This window comes from Procambarus clarkii, chromosome 81 (genome assembly GCF_040958095.1).
Source record: "Procambarus clarkii isolate CNS0578487 chromosome 81, FALCON_Pclarkii_2.0, whole genome shotgun sequence".
Lineage (NCBI taxonomy): Eukaryota > Metazoa > Arthropoda > Malacostraca > Decapoda > Cambaridae > Procambarus > Procambarus clarkii.
The window spans coordinates 13,877,980-13,900,537 of record NC_091230.1 but is presented as its reverse complement, the minus strand read 5'-3'; the positions used below and the strand labels follow the sequence as shown (position 1 = coordinate 13,900,537).

Sequence of the window (22,558 nt, the reverse complement as noted above, 5' to 3'; positions counted from 1 at the left end):
ATATATATATATATATATATATATATATATATATGTGTCGTACCTAGTAGCCAGAACGCACTTCTGAGCCTACTATGCAAGGCCCGATTTGCCAAATAAGCCAAGTTTTCATGAATTAATTGTTTTTCGACTACCTAACCTAACCTAACCCAACTTTTTCGGCTACCTAACCAAACCTAACCTATAAAGATAGGTTAGGTTAGGTTAGGTAGGGTTGGTTAGGTTTGGTCATATATCTACGTTAATTTTAACTCCAATAAAAAAAAATTGACTTCATACATAATGAAATGGGTAGCTTTATCATTTCATAAGAAAAAAATTAGAAAAAATATATTAATTCAGGAAAACTTGGCTTATTAGGCAAATCGGGCCTTGCATAGTAGTCCAAAAAGTGAGTTCTGGCTACTAGGTACGACATATATATATATATATATATATATAATATATATATATATCAGAATTATTCTCACAGAAAATAGTAACCTGGCCTTATGATCTCTTGTCAAACCAAGCCTATCCACTTCTGATGTGCCTGAAACTCGTCATATAATTAATTTACCTATGATATATCTAGGGAACATGTTCCAATAAATAATTTAGGAGACATGGTTTTATAGCCTTTGTCAGTAATAATATTATTATCTACATTTTTTTTTATCTGCATTTTTATGCACCATTATGAACCACTAAGCTTTTCTGGAGAATGTAATAACTGATTATCAGAGTTCAGCTTAGTTCCACATTCTATACATGAAGTTGTAAGATTATGCATTGAATGTATCGTATTTTCTTCACATTGTAAATGCTTTTACATTGGTTTTTTCAAGTGGAATGATGCATTAGCTTGTTAGTACTACATGTTATTATTCTACATGTTGTGTATGACACAACATGTAGAATATTGGAACCCACAGATAAACAGTATTCGTGTCACATGCTAATATGAGTTCATATATTATATTCTTTGAACAATGAAACATACAGTTTTTGCTACTATTACATTATGTATATCCATACACAAACACACACACACCACACATCTATCAAGATTTATGTGCACCATAACAAACCAATAAACAGTTTTGATGTGTGGTGATAAAAGTCAAAACAAAGCATGGAGCCACACAGTCCTGTACAAGCAAACAACACCCCAGCAGACATCATCTGAAAATAGAAAAATGCTTTCAATATACTGCACACATTGCTAAGACTATCCACAGAAATGCTATTATTATTATCAGACTCTGTCATTAAATCCTGAATATGAATCCAATTCCACAAGGTTATATTGCTTAGGTGCATGAAGTAATTTCATGATGTGTGAATGTACTGTACTAAATAATGGCCAAGTGCTCTCTCACTCTTGCCTCATGCTATGAACATCATAACTGGCATTGTGTTCACTGATATCTGAACATTGTAACAGTCTGTATCACAATCAGGATCATCTTTGATACCTGATACTATCATTACAAAATAATTGACTACTTATTCATTATTAAGTGGTGCTTTAGCCCTGACCTGCACAGCTGTGCTGTGAGCTCCAGCTGCATGTGCCAATCTTGGTCACTCTGGCAATACTGAGGCTCTCACAGCCAGGAGGGATGTAGACGTCCCTCCCCCCCCAACCCCCCACTGCCACCCCCTTCCACCCCCTCCCACCCCCTCCCACCCTCACCACCCCCAACCCCCCAGATGAGATCTGTTTACTGGAATCCTGAGGAACAGGGATGTGGGCCCCATGTACCTGCAGGAATTTAGAATTTTACGATATACTGTATGTACTGTACTAACAGACATGTGCTTATGTGTGCAAACCCTTTTCCCATGACATCATGGTGTGTGCAGTACAGTGGTTAAGGGAATGTTATAAGGAGGCCCAGGTTTTGGGGTGCCACTGTATAATATAAGGTAATAATAAAGTATGAGCTAATACATCGGGCTGCCATTTTAGGATTAATAATTCATTACTTAGAGATTTGAATTTTTTAAGTTGCATTGTCTTTGTTTACATTTTATTTTATGCTAAGAATTTAATTGCAACAATTTGTTGTAAAAGAACTCTTCTCTTTTCAGGAAAAGCACAGGAGAATTGGAGAAATTTGTTTGGAGTGATTTTGCATCTCTGGATGATACACACAAGACTCTTGTTAATATTAAAGCTGACTTGTTCAATGAAACGCACGACATCAGTTATGAAGCTGCTGGAGTATGTGGCTGTCTCTTGGCTAATGATAGCTTCCTCAGCCTGGTGAATAGTGAAGATGAAGCCAATATTTTAGATGTATTAATTAAAGCTATAAAAGAAACCAAAGAGAAAAAAGTCCTAACTAGAAGCCTTTGGAGTCTTGCAAAAAGCAGATTAAACAAAAATATATACTTAAAAAGAGTTCATCAAATTATTGAAACAATAAACGGCATTCTTACTGTTGAAGATGCCTCGTCCATTACAGTTCACGAAGCAATGCAAGTCTTTCAGTCATTATTAGGAATTATTCCCAATGAAATGGGTGAAGAAGCAAAACAGTGGTTTCCTAGTGTGTTTATTTATATGTTTCACGATGTTGGCCGAGTTCGCATAGCTGCCTTTGCTACCTTGAGTAAAGCAATAATCGTACTTGAAAAAATGGAAGATTTTGATAATATTAGATTAAATATTGTGAAGGTGATTATCCCAGATCTTAAAGCTCAACATTGTAAACAAATGAACCGCTTGGTGGGAGAAGAATGTATTGACATACTGAAAGAATGGAAGTTGATTGTAAAATTTTTAGGAAAGGAGTTGCATCCTGGTACATCACTCATAAATGGCCTCCTTGAAGTTGTGGAAAAAGGATTCAAGAGTTCCAAACCAGAGATAAGAGTTGATGCTTTCAAATGCTGGCAAGCTTTAATTGATAATTTTTCTTTGGATGATAGTGTGCTTACTCACTTAAAAAGATTAAAACTCTTACTTGCACCCCTTAAAGCTAATAATGCTAAAACAGAGGATATTGCATATGCAAAACTGTTAGCATGGTGGCATCTTATTTGCAAACTTGGCAAGAAAGCATCTATAAATTTTGACTTAATTGTAATACCACTACTAAGGTTTTGTTTTGGGTGTGGGTCACCTTCAGGTGGAGCAGCAATTGGGTTATCTGAAAGAAACCTTATTATGTCAGGTGCTACAGCATCACCAGGACGAAAATTTTCAGGTTTGCATATTGCATGTGCAGAAATTTTGGCCCAGATTCTCTCTGTGGGTATAGATATTCCAGGGCTTCAAACCTACAGCTTCAGTACACAGCAGATGGATGTGCCGATACTCACATCCCCCACACTATTTGTTCGTTATCATCAGCTACTGTTGAACTGCATTAGTGAAGCTGTGCAAAGTCTTAATTCCAAAGAACATAAACAGTACAATCTTGGGGTGTTCCTGTTTCAAGCTGTCCTTGCACACATAAGAGTTGCTATTAATCTTGATGAAAACAAGAAAGACAATGTGGAAATAGTAAAAGAACTTTTTAATACAATATCATCATTAGAGAGACTGTGTTCCCCAGGAGATTCTCAGAGTCAGTTTGTATTCAAATTCCTTGAAATGGTGACAGTTGGAAGTTTGGCACTACCAAGAACCGTTTTAAATTCTCGACATTATCACATCGCAACGGGAAATACAATGAGAGATGTTATGAGTGGAACGTTAAGCAATCACCTGATACATCAGCTATGTAAACCCTCTCTTCTTCACTATGCTACATCTAAGGAAGGGTGAGTAGCTTGAGTTACTTGTGTATTTATTGGTATTTAAGTTACTTGGTCATCCAATTGTTAGCATTATACTGTACTGTTGGTTGTGTGGTCTTTCCATTGTTAAAATATATATGTTTTGAAGCCATATTGTAATAATGAATGTTGTGCATTGATATTACCATGTAAAATTCATATCATAATTCTTCCAATACTTTTGTATTGCTGAAGATTGAGCATGTGTGTGAAGTGTGTTCCTCTCAAACTCCAGTCCAGTCAAGAACCATAAATTCTGCTCATCATACTGGCATTTGCCTGGCCTTTACCAGTGCTTTTAAGTAATACCATCCAGGTTTTCTTCAGTCCTTTGGCGAGGGGATCAATATTGGGTGTAATTATTAATGATCTGTCCACCCAGGTTTGTCTGTTGGCATGTACTGTGTGAGGTTTGCCTTCAGTCCCCACTTCCTTATACACCTTGCTCACGCTTCTTCCTCCCATCTCTCCTCCTACCATCAAATTCTCTTGAATAACATGCACTTTTTTCTAGTGGTGTATCAAACACCAATATTTTGACTGTTACTGATACAGTACTGTAAATATTCTGTTCCCTTCATCGCGAGTGGTTTACCTTCTGTTTTGAAGGGCCCTAATCCAGAAAAAATACTATATATATATATATATATATATATATATATATATATATATATATATATATATATATATATATATATATATATATATATATATATATAACTGAAAACTCACACCCCAGAAGTGACTCGAACCCATACTCCCAGAAGCAACGCAACTGGTATGTACAAGACGCCTTAATCCACTTGACCATCACGACCGGACAAAATGAGGTGATAGCCGAGGCTATTTGAACCACCCCACCGCCGGCACTCGGATAGTTATCTTGGGCATAGCATTTTACCAAATCACCTCATTCTTTGGGGCACACGTGAGGAACACAAATGCGAACAAGCCTGAATGGTCCCCAGGACAATATGCAACTGAAAACTCACACCCCAGAAGTGACTCGAACCCATACTCCCAGAAGCAACGCAACTGGTATGTACAAGACGCCTTAATCCACTTGACCATCACGACCGGACAAAATGAGGTGATAGCCGAGGCTATTTGAACCACCCCACCGCCGGCACTCGGATAGTTATCTTGGGCATAGCATTTTACCAAATCACCTCATTCTTTGGGGCACACGTGAGGAACACAAATGCGAACAAGCCTGAATGGTCCCCAGGACAATATGCAACTGAAAACTCACACCCCAGAAGTGACTCGAACCCATACTCCCAGAAGCAACGCAACTGGTATGTACAAGACGCCTTAATCCACTTGACCATCACGACCGGACAAAATGAGGTGATAGCCGAGGCTATTTGAACCACCCCACCGCCGGCACTCGGATAGTTATCTTGGGCATAGCATTTTACCAAATCACCTCATTCTTTGGGGCACACGTGAGGAACACAAATGCGAACAAGCCTGAATGGTCCCCAGGACAATATGCAACTGAAAACTCACACCCCAGAAGTGACTCGAACCCATACTCCCAGAAGCAACGCAACTGGTATGTACAAGACGCCTTAATCCACTTGACCATCACGACCGGACAAAATGAGGTGATAGCCGAGGCTATTTGAACCACCCCACCGCCGGCACTCGGATAGTTATCTTGGGCATAGCATTTTACCATTTGCATAGCATTTGAGTTTTCAGTTGCATATTGTCCTGGGGACCATTCAGGCTTGTTCGCATTTGTGTTCCTCACGTGTGCCCCAAAGAATGAGGTGATTTGGTAAAATGCTATGCCCAAGATAACTATCCGAGTGCCGGCGGTGGGGTGGTTCAAATAGCCTCGGCTATCACCTCATTTTGTCCGGTCGTGATGGTCAAGTGGATTAAGGCGTCTTGTACATACCAGTTGCGTTGCTTCTGGGAGTATGGGTTCGAGTCACTTCTGGGGTGTGAGTTTTCAGTTGCATATTGTCCTGGGGACCATTCAGGCTTGTTCGCATATATATATATATATATATATATATATATATATATATTAGTATATTTTGGTAGCAGTCTTTCCTGTAGACATATATTATTAAATATGACCGAAAAAGTAAGATTAATAATTCTAACACGAATTTTTTCAATCTTTCGTACATTTCACAATCAACATCAACACAATTGTGTTGATGAAATTAATACCCTATTAATGCCACATCTTGTTCTGTCTTGTGTTAATGCCACATCACCCCTTCCACCTCACTCAAATGTAGATATAAAATCGGAGATGTGTAAGTTCTATTCAGTTGTGTATTTGTGAACTAAAGTCTTTGAAAATGTAATAAGTTTTACGAAACGCGCTCGTGTCGCGTCAGACTAGAAATAAAAATGAATTTTGGAGAATTGATTTTTGATTTACCTCCAACAGTGAAAAGAAATGTACGAAAGATTGAGAAAATTCGTGTTAGAATTATTAATCTTACTTTTTCGGTCCTATTTAATAATATATATATATATATATATATATATATATATATATATATATATATATATATATATATATATATATATATATATATATATATATATATATAAAATACCATTAATTACAAAAATAGATTCTATTGTTGTCCTCTTGAAGTCAGTGTTGGGGATAAATTATACAGCACCAAAATTATCCGTATAATTTTGTAATGTCTCACATGTGTGTTTATATAATGCTGAACTTTGTTGGTCATATCTAACAGACCTCCTGTCTGGTAATACAGGTCTTTAAATCTGCCTGTTTGGCCATAATAAACTATTGCAGTCATAGCAAGGAATCTTATTAACACCTGCATCCTCAGCTTTATATTTTTTTCTGATAGACATTTACCAGTTTTATTGGGTAACTGAAAATAAATTTAATTTTTCCTATCTTGCTAAAGTTCTTAGCAGTACGCTTTGTTAGAACTACAGTACAGTATATGCAATGGCCAAGCTGTTCTTAAAAGCAGACAGAACAGACACTGAACTCTGCTTATAAGATGAAATTGGTTATCAAAAGCATCCCTGGCATGTGGTATAAACCAAGCATATACACCCTAATACACCTCAAAAAAAAAACAATGCTTAAGTGCTAGGTTTTGCAGAGGACTCAATGACTTGCCCTACCCCAGGCAATGATCGTCATCCCTGTGGCCTGGCCTCTCGGGCGAACTCTTGAATAAACTAAAACAATAACTGTCAGTGCAGAGGCAACGCTAATGGGTGTTAGGGAAGAGAGCTTTAGACACGGGCAGCTTCAAGTACATATAATGCAAAGTTCACTTATGAGCACTTCATCTTGAAGTGGAACTTAGACGACTGATCTGCTAGGGAAAGCGAGATAAGAATCCTCACACTCGGCGACATGACCGAGTGTGGGATGCCAGCTGGCAGCTATGTGCCTGGCTGCTGGAGGGTGTTTCATATCCAGTTTCAAATAAATCATTTTGTCTTGAGTGATTCTTTTGCAGCCTGTTGGCTGTTTTGGTGTTTCATCTTCTTACAACCATGCAGTTTTGTCTCGTTTACTTTCTGGATGCTTTACCAGGTGAGGGTGATTGTAACAATGCCTTCAAGACAAGAGGGACAATCACTGTCCTTCTTTGAGGGTGGGGGGGGGGGCAAGGGTGGGGCTCTGGTAGGCCAACACAACCCCATGACTAATATAACTAAGTATTAGCATCTTAAATTACCTTGCAGTTACCTTACATTGGTTTCATGATTAATTAATTTCGGCATTGATTAATTTCGGATTAATTTTCTCGGCATTGAAAAGATGCCGAGAAAATTAAATCTTTTAATAAAATCTATTTACGTTTGAGCAATGTGTAAAAAGTTTTTATAAATTTTAAAATTTTACAAAATATCTTTTAATTATTTTGCTAGCAAGCATGTGCATCAATTGCCCATAAAATGTGTTTTCTTTTTATTTTATTTTAAGGATAAGATGAAAATTTAAATTATTTTTGTTTATATACTTTGCAGATTTTTTTCCATGTGGTTGGCAGTACTGGCAAATAGCAAGCCTTTAAGTGGAAAACTTGGGTTCTTGCAGTCTGTAATGAAGGAGTTGGACTGTGCTGCTGCAGTTCTCTGCCCTGCTAACCCTAATACACTGGTACAGATGTGGTCTACGGTTGTTCATCAACTCATTGAACACATTCAAGAGGTTAATATTTGATATTCTTGCACGTAAAGTAGTACGTCTTAATTTTTTTCTTTAGAATTTATATTTTCAAATCATATTGAATGTTTTTGGCTGCTGCTTGGCTCTCAGATGTCTTTGGAATATTGTATCATTAAATTTATTTTGAACTAAAGCTACTCATGTGCTTTCATAATATTAAACTACTCAATGATAATACAGCATGTAGTGTACATAAACCCACTGTAAAACCCTTTACAGTGGATTTTTATAATGGAATTATATGACCAGATTTACTACTACTACTCTGTTAGTACCAGAAACTATTTGATTTGCTAGTTAAAATTAAAAACCTAGAGTTTTTATTAGAGCATTTTTGAGGTGTACAGCACAGTTGCTTCTTTAGGCAATGTCCTATATTTCCCAGTGAAAGGGCTAGACATAGCCAGACCAGGTCGGCATTCACTAGTGCACGTTAGATCTGTTGGTATAAGATCCCTGCTTGTTCATTGTATGGTAAGAGACAATGGTGAAAAACGTTTTCCAACCTGAAATGACATCAAGAATTTTAATCATCTACTATGGGACCTTAATATTGTTTCAAACCCCTTTCATTTTTTTTATTTACGATTTTCACATTTTCTTAGTTTTAATTGTACTTTTGCAAATTTAAACATGCTAATACATTAAACAATGCTTCCACTAAAATCATGTTCATATGATTCTGGACTAAATCTGACCTTTTAGAAAATTGCACTTTTTGGGGCTACCTATCCTCCCACCTAATATTTCTTACTGCAAATAATATACAATGGTACCTCGGCTCACAAATGCCCCTCTTTACGAACTTTTCGGGTTACGAGCCCGATTTCTTCGGAAAATTTGAATTGGTTACGAACTTTACCTCAGGATATGCGTATGGCTGACCTAGCGCGTGGTGGCACGGCGATCGCGCCGTATGGCTGACCTAGCGCGTGATGGCACGGCGATCGCGCCGTATGGCTGACCTAGCGCGTGGTGGCATGGCGATCGTGCCGTATGGCTGACCTAGCGCGTGGTGGCATGGCGATCGCGCCGTATGGCTGACCTAGCGCGTGGTGGCATGGCGATCGCGCCGTATGGCTGACCTAGCGCGTGGTGGCATGGCGATCGCGCCGTATGGCTGACCTAGCGCGTGGTGGCACGGCGATCGCGCCTCAGTTTCCCAGTGCCTCCTGTCTAGTGACTATCGCATCTGAATTCTTTCCAAGGATTTACAGTTTTTTCGTATTTTTGGTTATTTGAACATAAAATTTGTTATTATATATTTTGCCATGGGTCCCAAGAAAGCCAGTGGTAAGATTCAAGGCAAGAAAACACATGTGAGAATGACCTTAGCGGGAAAAACAGATCATTCGTAAACATGAAAATGCTACCCGTGTTGAACTAGCTAGGTAGTACAACAAATCTTCAGGGGTGGAGGAGGAGGCAATAGATGATGTCCCTTCCTCATTAATTAAGAAAATGTGTGCAGTATGGGAAGAACTGCAAAGTTTTGCTTAAGAGAATCACCCAGATAAAGCTTTAGCAGGTCGTTGCATTGATCTTATCAATGACAATGTTATGTCTCACTACAGACAAGTGTTACAAAGAAGGGAAAAAAAATCTTCAATGGAACGATTTCTAGTGAGAAAATAGAGGAGGTAGCCAGAAGCAGGTCCTAGTGGTTTGCATCCTGGCAAAATGTGCCAGAGTATGTACCCCAAAGAAATCATCACTGCCTGATGTTATAATGGAAGGGGACTCCCCTTCCAAACAGTAACATCTCTCCTCCTCCCTCCCCTCCTCACCGTCTTCCATACACCAACAGGAGTCGTCAATAAAGATAAGTACAGTAATAATTTGTACATACTTTTGTACTTAAGATTTGGGTGAATTAGGTATAAAATTTATCTTGAAGTTAATTTTTTGGCGAGTCTGGAACGGATTAATTCATTTCCCATTATTTCTTATGGGAAAATTAACTTCAGTTTACAAATTTTTGAGTCACGAACTGTCTCTAGGAACGGATTAAATTCGAAAACTGAGGTACCCCTGTACAGTGACACCTCGGCTTACGAATTCGGAGTATTTACGAACTCTTTGGGTTATGAGCCCAATTTCTACGGAAAATTCAAATCGGGTTACAAACTTTGCCTTGGGAAATGAGTTTATTAATACGCGTATGGCCAACCTAGCACGTGGTGCCACGGTGATCACGCCTCAGTTTAACAGTGCTTCCCTTTCAGCTTATTTAGACACACCTGATATGTAAACAATGATACTGTGAAATGTGTAAATAATTATTATTCACCCAAACATTACGAAGCAATAATTTGCTTACCCCCCCATGAAAGTTGGAAATAAGGTAATGATATGGTGTATATGTACACCGGGGTTTTCGGGACATAAACGAATATGTGCTGGATGCTTTTGCCGAGAGTTGTTTGAGACACAAATAAGTGTGAGCAAATTTTTTTATAATCATAATCACTATTAGAAGTAAATTTACTTTAGTTAGTTTTAACTTTTTTTTTAACTTCATGTGGTATTAATTTCTTTTACTATAAATCAATATTTATTTACATGTCACCACTGGCAGCAAAAAGTTTTCTAGCCATCAAAGTTTATATAGTGTGATATATAATGTTTATTTAATTGTTGTATTGCTGGGTGTATAAGCCAAATTTGAATGCAACTGTGACTTAAAAGTTCAAACTCTACATTAAGTTTCATTTGCACACATCTGTAGACAAATGAATTCATGTTATGCTTAGTTTGCATTGTTTTGCTTAATACAGTGCATATTATCAGACACAGATCATAGATCAGGGTGATGGTGGTGAGCATGATTGGAGCTGCATCTACAGTATTCTTCTCTTCCCTATCAATCACTCCATTGATGCTCTCAGCTCTGCGGATCACCTCGTCTATCAAGTAAGTTGACAATTCTTATTTATATATTTTTGGTGATGCAGTTTGGAATTTTAGATTTTATTATGTCTCATGGTACCTTTAGAGTAAAGATTCTCTTAGTTCTTGTGGTGCTTTTATAGTAAAGATTTTGTTAGTTATTGTGGTGCTTTTATAGTAAGGATTTTGTTAGTTCTTGTGGTGCTTTTATAGTAAGGATTTTGTTAGTTCTTGTGCTTTTATAGTAAGGATTTTGTTAGTTCTTGTGGTGCTTTTATAGTAAGGATTTTGTTAGTTCTTGTGGTACTTTTATAGTAAGGATTTTGTTAGTTATTGTGGTGCTTTTATAGTAAAGATTTTGTTAGTTATTGTGGTGCTTTTATAGTAAGGATTTTGTTAGTTCTTGTGGTACTTTTATAATAATTAATAATGCATTGTGTTGGGGGTGCAGGACGTCAGGTTTATACATACAGTATATGTTAGGCTTATTCCGAGGTCCCTACCCCAAGGGTCGAATTACTGACCCTGCCCAGGATGCAACCCCACAACACACTGACTAACTCCGGATACCTATTTATGGTTAGATGAACAGGTCATGAGGTGAAAGGAAATGTGCCCAACCATTTCTGTGCCGCCTGGGATTTGAACCCGGAATTCTCGATTGTGCGTCGAGAACAAACCCGACTGTACTACTGTGACCCTCACAGTAAAGTGGCTCCTGATAGTTTTAGAGTAAAGATTTTTAGTAATAAGTTTCCTTGTCATTAACCAATATTAAAGAATTTTTTATAAACTATAAACTGTTTGTATCTTTATTTTGAATGTAGGATTACACTGGTAATTGTTGTTAGCAATAAGTGTCTGAAATAGTATTTATTGTGGGCTTGAAATATAATTATCTTTTCCCCAACAGCAAATCATGACAGACTGGATTGAACTGTGGATCAAATTTACTGAGCTAACTCCATTAACTCCCACGGCCGATGCCAATAGTGAAGTGGAGCATGTGGCTCGTGCACTGATTAATGTGTGTGTTGGAAAGCTTACAGCGCCGCCTGACATCCATGCTGCTACATATACTTTGATGGCACATGTTCTGGCAGTTATTACAGAAAAGTTTACATATTCAGAATTGGGCAAAACCTCTGTGAGATGTAAGTCATTGAATTATTTAGAATTAATAAAAAGATTTTACTAGTAAGGTGGGGTTTTACCAATTTGATGAAAACAAGTTTATTAAATTTTGTGAAAATTTTAATTGCTTGCTAAGTTAGGTAACGCTCATGCATTAACTTCCTGTACTTCTTGTGGCTGCATAATGAGTACTGAGTACACAGGATGAGAAGTGTATGTTTGTATTGACCCCAATATTTTGTGTTGACATTAATGAATCAAATTTAAATACTTAAGACTATACTGTACTTGTGTAATTCATATAAATTTTTTTTAATTTTTTTCAGCTGTTAATAGTCCAGCAAAGCCAAGAAAGAAACCTCATCCACTTCACAACTTGGCAGCTTGTGTAGAACTTTATGTGATTCTCTTGCAGAGAGTGTTACGTATAGTGTCCAATCAAAGGCAGCGTGCTGCGGCAAAATTATGTGAAGCCATCGTTCATGTTTTCAAGGGTGTTCAGCAAACAAAAATGGTGGAGTCATTGGTAGAGCAAGTGATCAGCCCAATGTGTGACTCCCTGAAAGTAAACCCCGCTGCTAGGTTTAATGCTGAAATTGAAAAAAAGTTCATTACAACGTTCAAAACTTTTGGGGCATTGTTAGAAAAATATTTTGGTACAAAGCACAGTGCTGATCAGCTCAACAGAATAGCACCATTGTTTGTTGTGTCATTGAAATCCAGTAACAAACACATTAAATTAGAAGCACACAAACTTTGGAGGAGTTCTTTTGCATCTACAAGCTTATGTATACCATCAAATCTTTTTGATATTTTGAAAGAATGTGGTCTTCCTCCTGCAAGTCTAACAGACCTTCATGAAAATATGGAAGACTCCCTAAGTCTCAGTCCCAAAGAAAATCTTCCAGGTAAGTTTTCTACAGTGTTAAAGCTTAACATTAACTCCTGGGCTGCTCTTGTAATTATAGCCTGCGACACGCCCAGGCGCAAGAAATTACGAAAATAATAATACAAAATTTTCCTCTTATGAAAGTGTTCATTTGTGGTCCCTGACCTGGGGGGGGGGGGTGACACAGTTTGGCCGCAAAACAGTGAGGATGTCTGGCAAAATTGAAATCAAGGCATTGACAGCAATCATAGGAGGCGGGTCAGCTTTGCCAGAGCTGTCAGGCAGGAGTTGCCACAAAAGATATTACATAATTATTTCAATGTCTCTGATTGATTTCTCCTTAGTTTTTTGCAGTAATATTATTCAATAGTGTGTATTATGATATATTTATATAATAAAATGTGTGAATCATCACTATACTCAAAATATGGTGTGCATATTAGTTATTCAATTATTATGTCCATAAAACAATGAACAAATAATTTTGCTGTTATTACATTATACAGTGGGGCCTCGACTTACGATGGTAATCCAGAGACGGATCGTAAGTCGAAGCGATTTTTCCTATAAGAAATAAAGGGAATTGAATTAATCCGTTCCCCACCCTCCAAAATATTAACTTGTAAACATTTTATACTGAATACAATGTTTTTTTTCTAACTACAATACAGTGCATATGTTTATCTTACCTTTATGGAGGACTCATGATGCGTATGGAAGATGGTGAGGAGGGGGGAGGAGGAGAGGTGTTACTGTTTGGAAGGGGAGTCCCCTTTCATTATAACATCAGGCAGTGATGACTTCTCTGGGGTACACACTCTCCTATGTTTTGCCTGCATACCACTAGGACCTGGTTGTGATTCACTGCTTGTTTGTCTCACTAAAAATGTTTCCAGAGATTTTTGTTTTTCCATTTGTTTTAATTTTTGTCTGTAGTGAGGAATCACAGTGTCATTAATTAAAAAGGTTAAGGCAACGGCCTTCTGCACCGTAATTTGGGCGAGTCGTTTCAGCAAAAGTTTGCAATTCTTCCCATGCTGCACACATCTTCTTAATTAATGAGGAAGGGACATTCTGTACTGTTTCTTCCTCCCCTTAAGAAATTTCCTCGACTGTCTCTTGTTGCTGCTCCTTGTGAAGTTCTTCGGTGGTCAGTTCTTCGCTGTGTTCCTCCACCAGCTCACAACAAACAACACTCTGAAGACTATGAATGCCACTTCTTTTTCTAAATTTCTCAAACCATCCCCTGCTCGCCTTAAACTCTTTTGCATTTGCATTACTCATTCCAGGGGTTTTCTTTAAAAGGTCTTCATGCAATTTCCTTGCTTTTTCACAAATGATGGCCTCTGAAACTCTATCTCCCGCTAACTCCTTGCTGTATATCCAAATTAATAATAATTGTTCAACATCTTCAACTGTTTGTGTTCTATGTTTCGTGATTATTGATACGCCTTTTGCCAGTTTAGCACTCATAATGTGCTTTTTCTTAGCCAGTATGGTGGATATTGTTGACTGAGATTTGTTGTACTGCCTTGCTAGTTCAACAACCCGCACACCATCTTTATATTTACGAATGATCTCTTGTTTTTGCTCTATGGTCATCCTTACATGGGTTTTCATATGTTGAACCTTACCACTGACTTTCTTGGGATGCATGGAGTGATATATAATAATTACTTTTATGTTCAAAAAGCATAATTAATAACCACAAAAATGGAATTTCTTATAGGCATGATGTCACTAAGCGGGCTGCTGTAGTAAACTGAGGCAGGTTGGCCCACGTGACCGGGAACCACGCGCTCGGTCGACCCAAACGTGTACCAACAAATATCGTTAGTCGACAACACCATCATATGTCGAGTCGCATTTTTCGATCAAATTTACATCGTAACTCGAAATTATTGTAAGTTGGGGCAATCGTAAGTCAAGGTGCCACTGTATACACAAGTTATATATAAGTATCTGCATGTTTTATTGACCATAACAAACCACTAAGTTGGTATGGTAAGTCATACCAACGACGAGTGGCCACCCACACACCAGCCAGCAAACGCCGCCTCCTTCCTTCCCTCACCTCGCCTCACTTGCCAACAATCCTCCTCCTCCCACCTTACTGTTTTTGCTTTTATTTATTATATACTGGCATTATATACAAGTATCTACGTGTTTTGTTCAACATAACTGTACAACTAAGCTGGTATGGTGAGTTCAGACAATAGTTGTAAGTGTACCTTTGAATAGTTTTAAGTGTACCCTTTTTTTTAATTACTTTCATCTTTCTCTTTTTTTCAGCTAATCAGGCAGGTAGCTTGCTTAAACATGATATTGTAGGGGAAAGAAAACTTCGAGAATCTCCGAGAGTTAATTCTCCATTATCAGGAAGGCTAAATCGTAGTACACCGGTTTCCAAAAACAAGAGTAAGCCAAAAACAAAATTGGAAGATATGAAAGATGAGGTAAACATAAAATGTTATCTTGTTTTATATGAGAAAGGGATGTCTGTTTTATATCAAAATTGTATGTGTCTTATTTTTTAAATCAAGATAAATTTTTTGGATAATGGAAACCTCTGAATTTCATTCAACAGGACTTTGTGAAGATTACATCTCCCAAGCCCAAGAGAAGAGTCCTAACAGAGCATCAGGTTGAACGAATGACTGAACGAAGGTCTGACATCCCTGCCTTATATTCTGAGCTCTCTCAAGCTGTCTCACAAGATATCCTGCCATCACAATTTGCCTCTCAGTATTCCTTTGAAGAGTAAGCACTTTATCTTGTTTAATTCTGATACTCTAATCATAACTAATACAGTAGAACCTGGAATAACGAATTTAATCTGTTCTGGCGCTGTGCTCGTCATGTGAAAAAACGGACGTCATACAAAACGAATTTCCCCATTGACAATAATGGAAATCAGATTAATGTTCTACCGCCGAAAAACAACAATATGATATTCGATGTTTTAAATAATGGAGCAGCCTACCTTACATACACTGAACAAACCTTTATGACTTTTTCTTTCTTCAAATTTGTTCAATATATTTTTTCATTTTTTTATAGCAAAAGGTTCGTTCGGTGTTCCGCAGGTAGCCTGCTCCATATTTCTTAACTAAAAAAAAACGAAAAATAAAAAAAACAGTTGAAACAATTTGAAAAACAGATGAATGCCATGAAGGTTTGTTCAGTGTTTGTCGGGTAGGCTGCTCTATTATGACAATCTCTTTGTTTCAAATGCGTTCCATTTTTGTATTTTTCATTTGTCTCAATAATGGAGTAGCCTACCGAACAAACACTGAACGAACCTTTATGGCATGTCTGTTTTTCAAATTGTTTCAATTTTTTTTTTTTTTTTTTTTTTTTTTTTTTTTTAAGAAACATGGAGCAGCCTACCTGCTGAACACCGAACAAACCTTTTTGACATTTATTGTTTTTCAAAATTCTTCATTTTTTAATTTGTTTATTTTTTGTTTATTTAAGAAACATGAAGCTGCCTACCTGCCGAACACTGAACAAACCTTTTGCTATACAACAAATGAAAAAAAATATTGAACAAATTTGAAGAAAGAAAAATATTATAAAGGTTTGTTCAGTGTAAGGTAGGCTGCTCCATTATTTAAAACATCGACTGTCATATTGTTGTTTTTCGGTGGTAGAACGGATTAATTTGATTTCCATTATTGTCAATGGGGAAATTCGTTTTGTATGACATCCGTTTCACATGACAATCATGGCGCCGGAACGGATTAAATTCATTATTCGAAGGTTCCACTGTATATGCTAAGTACATCATTTGTGCTATTCCAATATTAATATTGTATTTAGGGCTGAACCCCACTACAGTTCTGAGAGCCTTGAGTCTATCTCTACATTGTTGACATAACTTATTGACTGCAGTTAAGGTACAAGGGATAGACCCCAACGTATTTGAAAGAATTGAAATAGTCAGTTGGTATGTTATCTATCTTAAGTTTTCGTGGTCCACTTTTGCGATTACCAATTTGTCTGTTAAATACCTTAGTTTTAGCTGCGTTGATTACTGTTGGCTGCTTTTATTGCTGATGACCTTCGTGCCCGCTCGAACTTGGCCTCTGTCGTGCATTTTTTATGCCTCCTGGGACTTCATTCTGATTTGCTCTCGGAGGACGTGGAATACTCGGTGAAGCTTCTCTTGTGGAACCGGTTTCCCTAATTCCCTGTTCCATGGCTTGTATTTCTCAGGTCGTCCACAATGTCATTAAGTGTAGCCAGCTTGCAGTCTACCCTCGTGCCTATGATATCCGCAAGTATTCCGCTCTCATAGCTGTGTTTTCTGTGTACTGTACTGTGTGAGCAGTATTCTGCTCTCATAGCTATGTCTTGGACTGATATTTAGGCATGGGGGTTTTGGTGGCCAGGTATCTTGTGAACGTTCCCAGTAGCCTTGTGTGGCCTTGGGTCATGTGTCAAGGTCGATGGTCTCTTCATCGCTTTGATAACTTTGGTGTTGCCTCCTTCCTGGTAAGTGCCCTTTTTTTTAAGGGAGCCACAAAAGGGCTTTCCCCAAAATTTCCAATGTTGAATATAATTAAATGTCATTTTCTGGGTGAAACCCAGTGGCTCCCTGACACCTTCCCTCCCCTAGGGTTTCTATCATCATAAGAACTGTTTGAGGATCCCCTAGGATTTGTCATTAAAGAAAACTTTCGCCCTAGAGCTCGTCAAAGAAAATGATTATACTACAGATAATTTCTATTTTAAACTCTGGATTGATAATACAATACAGTTATAATTTGAGAATATTCTCTGTTTAGGACTAAGGTTTACTTGCCGGTTTACAAATACCTATAGAATATTTTGGGAACCTTATTAAGTCTTAAGAGCATCACAAATATTTTGATAAATGTCCAGGTGTTGAACGTGAAAGGGTGGCCATTCAGTAGAATCACTTAACCCTGAGAATGCCATTTATTTGTAATTGACTTTATCTATGTGCTTGCTTTATATATGGGTACTGGGTAGGGGTGAAGAGTTGGTTTTATTAATGCCTAGGTTTGGAGATTTAGGGATAGTGCATGCAAAAAGTTTTAGCAAAAATAATATAATATATTTTGTAATTGAAAACTTGCTTATTAATAGTTAAACATTAAATTTTTCAACAGCTCATCAGTTGACATGAAAAAAGGAAGTTCGTTCAAGAAACCAGATACAAATGATAGTAAGTGCAGTGAGCTAAAGGAAGCTACAGGAGGAAATAGTAGTGTTAATAAACCAAGTATAGATGATTTATCATTTAAGGGGAAACTATCTTCAAACACACAAAATCAACCTGAAAGTGAGATAGATGAAGAGGCAAATGAGTTAGAAAAAAACACTGAACATAAAAATGATGCAGCAAAACCATTTAGCGAAACTGTTGTAGATAATGGGGAGAGAACAGAGCAGTCTGAAGCAAAAACCAAAGATACTGAAACTTCTGCTGGCTGTGGTGAATTGGAATCGATGAATGTGATTGAAATGTTTGAGAATACTGAAGGCAATGAGATTAACCGATTAAAAATACAAAGCAAAAAAGAAATTAATGAAATGTCTAATGTTGTAAATGGAACGGCTTCAAATCCAAAATTACTGAATCCATCGGAAGAATGTGATGAACAGGACAAGAGTGAAGATTCTGATGAGGACAGTGAATGTGTCATAAGAACTGATATAAAAACTTATTCTGGCAAAAAGAAAAAAGATTTAAGGAGATATGGCAGTGGAGATAGTGACTACACGGATGAAGACTTGAACGAAGAATTAAGAAGAACATCTCTTGAATTTCAGAAATCTTTGGATAGTTTAAGTGATGATTCCAATACAGCATTAAAATCATCCGAGTTTCATCGAAGGAAAGCAAAGGCACCCACAAAAAAGAATATAAATGATGTGCGTAAAAGCTTGAAAGGCACAATTTTGTCCAAGAAAGTAAGTTCAGACACAAGTAAAATTGACTCCCCTCTTCCATCTAAGAAGCAAATGCAAGAACAGAGAATAAATTTCAGGGAGGTGGCTGTCTCTCCAAGTGTGATTCTCGACCGTAAGATTGCAAAACAAGTTCCAGAAGTAAAACTTAAGGATGGTGCATTATTAGCTAAACAATTGAATTCAAAATATGCTGTGTCTGACACGGATTCAGAGGATGAGATTCCAGACTCACAAGTAGCTGAGAAAACTGACTTGTATGTATCTGTTTTTAATAGAGAATCTCCAATTTCTTTAAGGGGCAAATCTATAAGCGTAATTAGGGACACGAATAGAAATACAAATGAAGTTCCTCGCAAATTTTCAAGATCAAAAAGAAAGCGAAATTCATCAGAGGAGGATGAGTTAACAGTTAACCTAGACAAGAAGAAGAAAATTCAAGACAAAACTCAGCAGTTGCCAATTGAGAAGCAAAGCTCAAGTGATGATTCAGTGTTAATAATTGAAGACAAGGGTGGAGAACAAGAGGAGGATAAACAAGGGCTATGTCAAAAAAAGGGCAAGGAAAACCAAAAGCAGCAAAAGGTTATTGAAGAAATATCAGTGATGGCGGCTAGAAAAATGCCGAAATCACAAACTCGGCTCACTCGCAAGAATTCTTTCAACTCCATGGACAGTCAACCTAGTTCTGATCATGCTGGAAGCAATTTATCTCCCTGCACCCCAACCAAAGTTACTAGATCTGGACGGAAGATTGTAGCTCCAAATAAAGATATGCCAGAGCCTATGACTCCCCCTAGTTCAAAAAAGCGAAAATTACAAGAATCCACAGAAGAATCTTGTGTAGATGATCCTAAAGTAACAGAGACTTTGGCATCTTCCCTGAAAATTACTCCGAAGAAGTCCGCCCAGAAGAAAATTACAGATTTGTTTAATAAAAGTGACAAGAAAATATCTGAAATGGAAGCTAATGATAACTCTGATGGCGACACACTCCCTGAAATGGATGACTTAAATGATTCACAATATGACGATAAAGATGATTATGTTCCAAGAAAGGAAGAATCAACATCAACAGATAGTGAAGTTGATGCTGATGATCATACACTAGAAGGAAACAAGTCAGTATTGGTTATGTATGAAAATATATCTTCTTCAGTGGCTCAAGAACCTAAACACTCCTCCACAAAGGAGTCCCCAAGGAAGGACACTGGGTCCCTAGGTGAGAAAAGTAATGAGAGAGATACTCCTATCAAAACACTGGATGAAGAAGGTGAAGGTAGTAGCAGTGACGTAGATGTAGATGGTGACGACGGCACTGATGCAGAAGTCAAGTCTGGTGATACGAGCACAGTTTGTAAAAGTGAAGAAGATATTAAGTGCAATAAAATACTTGGAAAATCCACCAGACATTCTAAAATAAAGGAAAACATTACCTCCAAATCTGAAATTGTTAATGATATAATTCCTTGTGTCAGTAATTTGTCTGAAGTAAATGACGTAATGCAAATAGGTGAAAGTTTGGAGCCTGAAGGAGATAGAGAACCACAAACAACAAGTGCTAACGATGTGCTTTCTCCAGTAAAGGGAAAGAGCGAGGCAGTAATGCACAAGAATGAGAACAACACATTGGAAGACTCTAGTTCTTCTCAAGATGGTGAGTCAGTACATGAACAACAAAATGAAATTCATGGAAATAGTGATAAGAAGTTATCTAACTGCGGTGCTGATAAATCAGTAACTGCAAAGAATGGACAATGTAGAATAGAGATTATAAAGGCAAATACAAATGATCAGGAATTAAGCAATAAGTCCAAGAAATTAGAGAACTTACGATCTGTGGAGGTAACTAAAGGATCAGAAACATCAAGAAAGTCGGATAATAACGTGCCTAGTGAAAGTAGTTCAAAAGAAATTTGCATTCTAAATTCTCCAGAATTAAATAATAGAAGTTCAGAAGCAAAGATAAATGTTTCTGAGGAGGTAGCTGAAGGTACTTTAGACCAGAAAAATACAAGAGAGGGGATGGATGATTCAAATGTAACATGTATTGACTATTCTGAGAATGAAAAAAAAGAGCTGGTGAAAAAAAATGACAGGGATTCAGTGAAGTACAATAATAACGTGTCAGAGAAAGTTGATAAAAACTTGGAAAGCGTTTCGTTTAAAGCTGCTGAAAAGACTCTCTCTGCATTCAGTATTACAACCAGGCAGCAAGAGGAAGAACATTCACCTGAGAAACCTTGCATGTCAAGACTGAATTCAGCCGTTAGTACTCCAGAAAGACAAAAGAAAAAGGGTTCATTTAAGTATGCTGGGTCTCGAGCAGCAATGTTGGTTGCTTGTGCTAAGCAGAACATCAGGAACCGGGAAGCAAATGAAGGAGACTCGCCATGTAAATGTGGAGGTATGTACAGTATGTTTGTTCTTTCTCTATAACACTTGAAATTTATTGTAACATTACCATTTTACATATATTCAGATGCATAGAGTGGACTGTGGATTCCACTTAGGGTTCTGTATATACAGGTATGTACAATGGTAATGTTACAATAATATTCAGATGTTACAAACGATTTTACGAAGGACGTCTGAAGGACGATACTATTGATTGCACTGATTTTAGACAGGTTAGATAAGTATTCTTGATTAATGGCAATGGTGCAATTTTTTTTTGTAGGAAAAGACAAAAATCATTATGCTCATACACACGATTTTGTCTTTTAGGGAGACAAAATTTATGTTGCTCTTCCTTCCCCTCTTTCTCTCCTGTTTCACTACTTGCCCACTCCCACTCTAGAGAGTGGGGGAGATTGTGAGCTTTAGTCTTGGTTCACCTTGAGCTGTGTGTGTGTGTTTTAGAGTTTCCTTCCCTAGGTGCTTGCTGGTGTTGCCCCTGTCCAGCCAGTGTTGCTTCCCTTGTGGGTTCAGGTGTGCGTGTTCCTGAAAAGCCATTCTCCTTTTGTGGGGTCCTCTTCCTGTGTAATGGGATCCTTGACTCCTCTTCAGGACTTCGGTTGGGGAAACCGTGGTTTGTTCTTGTATTGGGGACTCGGCCATCATCTGAGTGTTCCAGTCTAAGGATAAGTTCGGTAGTTTTCTTTGTCAGCAGATTCCAATTCCCTCCAGGTTTAGTTCTTTCTGTTGGAGTAGATTTACAGCATGAAGGCTTAAATGAATATTAGCATTGTTGAATTTAAATGAACTTAGTTATGGTCTCAATTAAATAACTCTGCTCTGAGCAGTTTGATAACTTTAATGATAATCCCTGAAAGTAGTTTGGAGCATGTTGGGGTAACCAGAGAGAAGCCCCCATCAGGTGCAAGTGTAGAGTGCAACATTCGCTTGTAGAATTTATTTACTCAAATAAAGGTCCGTGCTCTCTGTAGGAATTAAACATGTGCTAATATTTTTTTATATACAATACTTTGTGGAGTGAAAGTAAAGTATTGTAATTTACATCTTGCCAGGAGATGCATCACGTTATCGTCATAGTGGATCGCCTAACAGGAGGAGTGCTCCATGTCGGGTTTCTCCCAGCACGCCACCAAATCGTAAAAGAAAATTTGTCGACGGGTGAGTTTTTATTAAATAAATTCAGAATACAAATTAGGTACAATATATTAAACAGCCATATTGTCAAATTAGGTTTTTACTGTAGTTGTATAACATCTGTGCAGGTTATAATTAGGTATTGCAAGTAGGGGATACCATATTGTTTTCATTTTTGTTTT

General features: G+C 37.5%; 1 protein-coding gene across 2 annotated transcripts in view; it reads left to right on the top strand.

The window, feature by feature from the left end:
* The window catches only part of LOC123774499 (telomere-associated protein RIF1), a 49,941-nt gene that overhangs the window by 7,730 nt on the left and 19,653 nt on the right, over positions 1-22,558 (top strand). For both annotated transcript variants that reach the window (XM_045768836.2, XM_045768843.2), the window contains exons 3-11: positions 2,077-3,756; positions 7,771-7,954; positions 10,763-10,885; positions 11,775-12,015; positions 12,322-12,903; positions 15,177-15,340; positions 15,472-15,644; positions 18,023-21,231; positions 22,295-22,400. In XM_045768836.2, the coding sequence (XP_045624792.1) occupies positions 2,077-3,756; positions 7,771-7,954; positions 10,763-10,885; positions 11,775-12,015; positions 12,322-12,903; positions 15,177-15,340; positions 15,472-15,644; positions 18,023-21,231; positions 22,295-22,400 (6,462 nt within the window). The remainder of the gene's footprint in view (positions 1-2,076; positions 3,757-7,770; positions 7,955-10,762; positions 10,886-11,774; positions 12,016-12,321; positions 12,904-15,176; positions 15,341-15,471; positions 15,645-18,022; positions 21,232-22,294; positions 22,401-22,558) is intronic.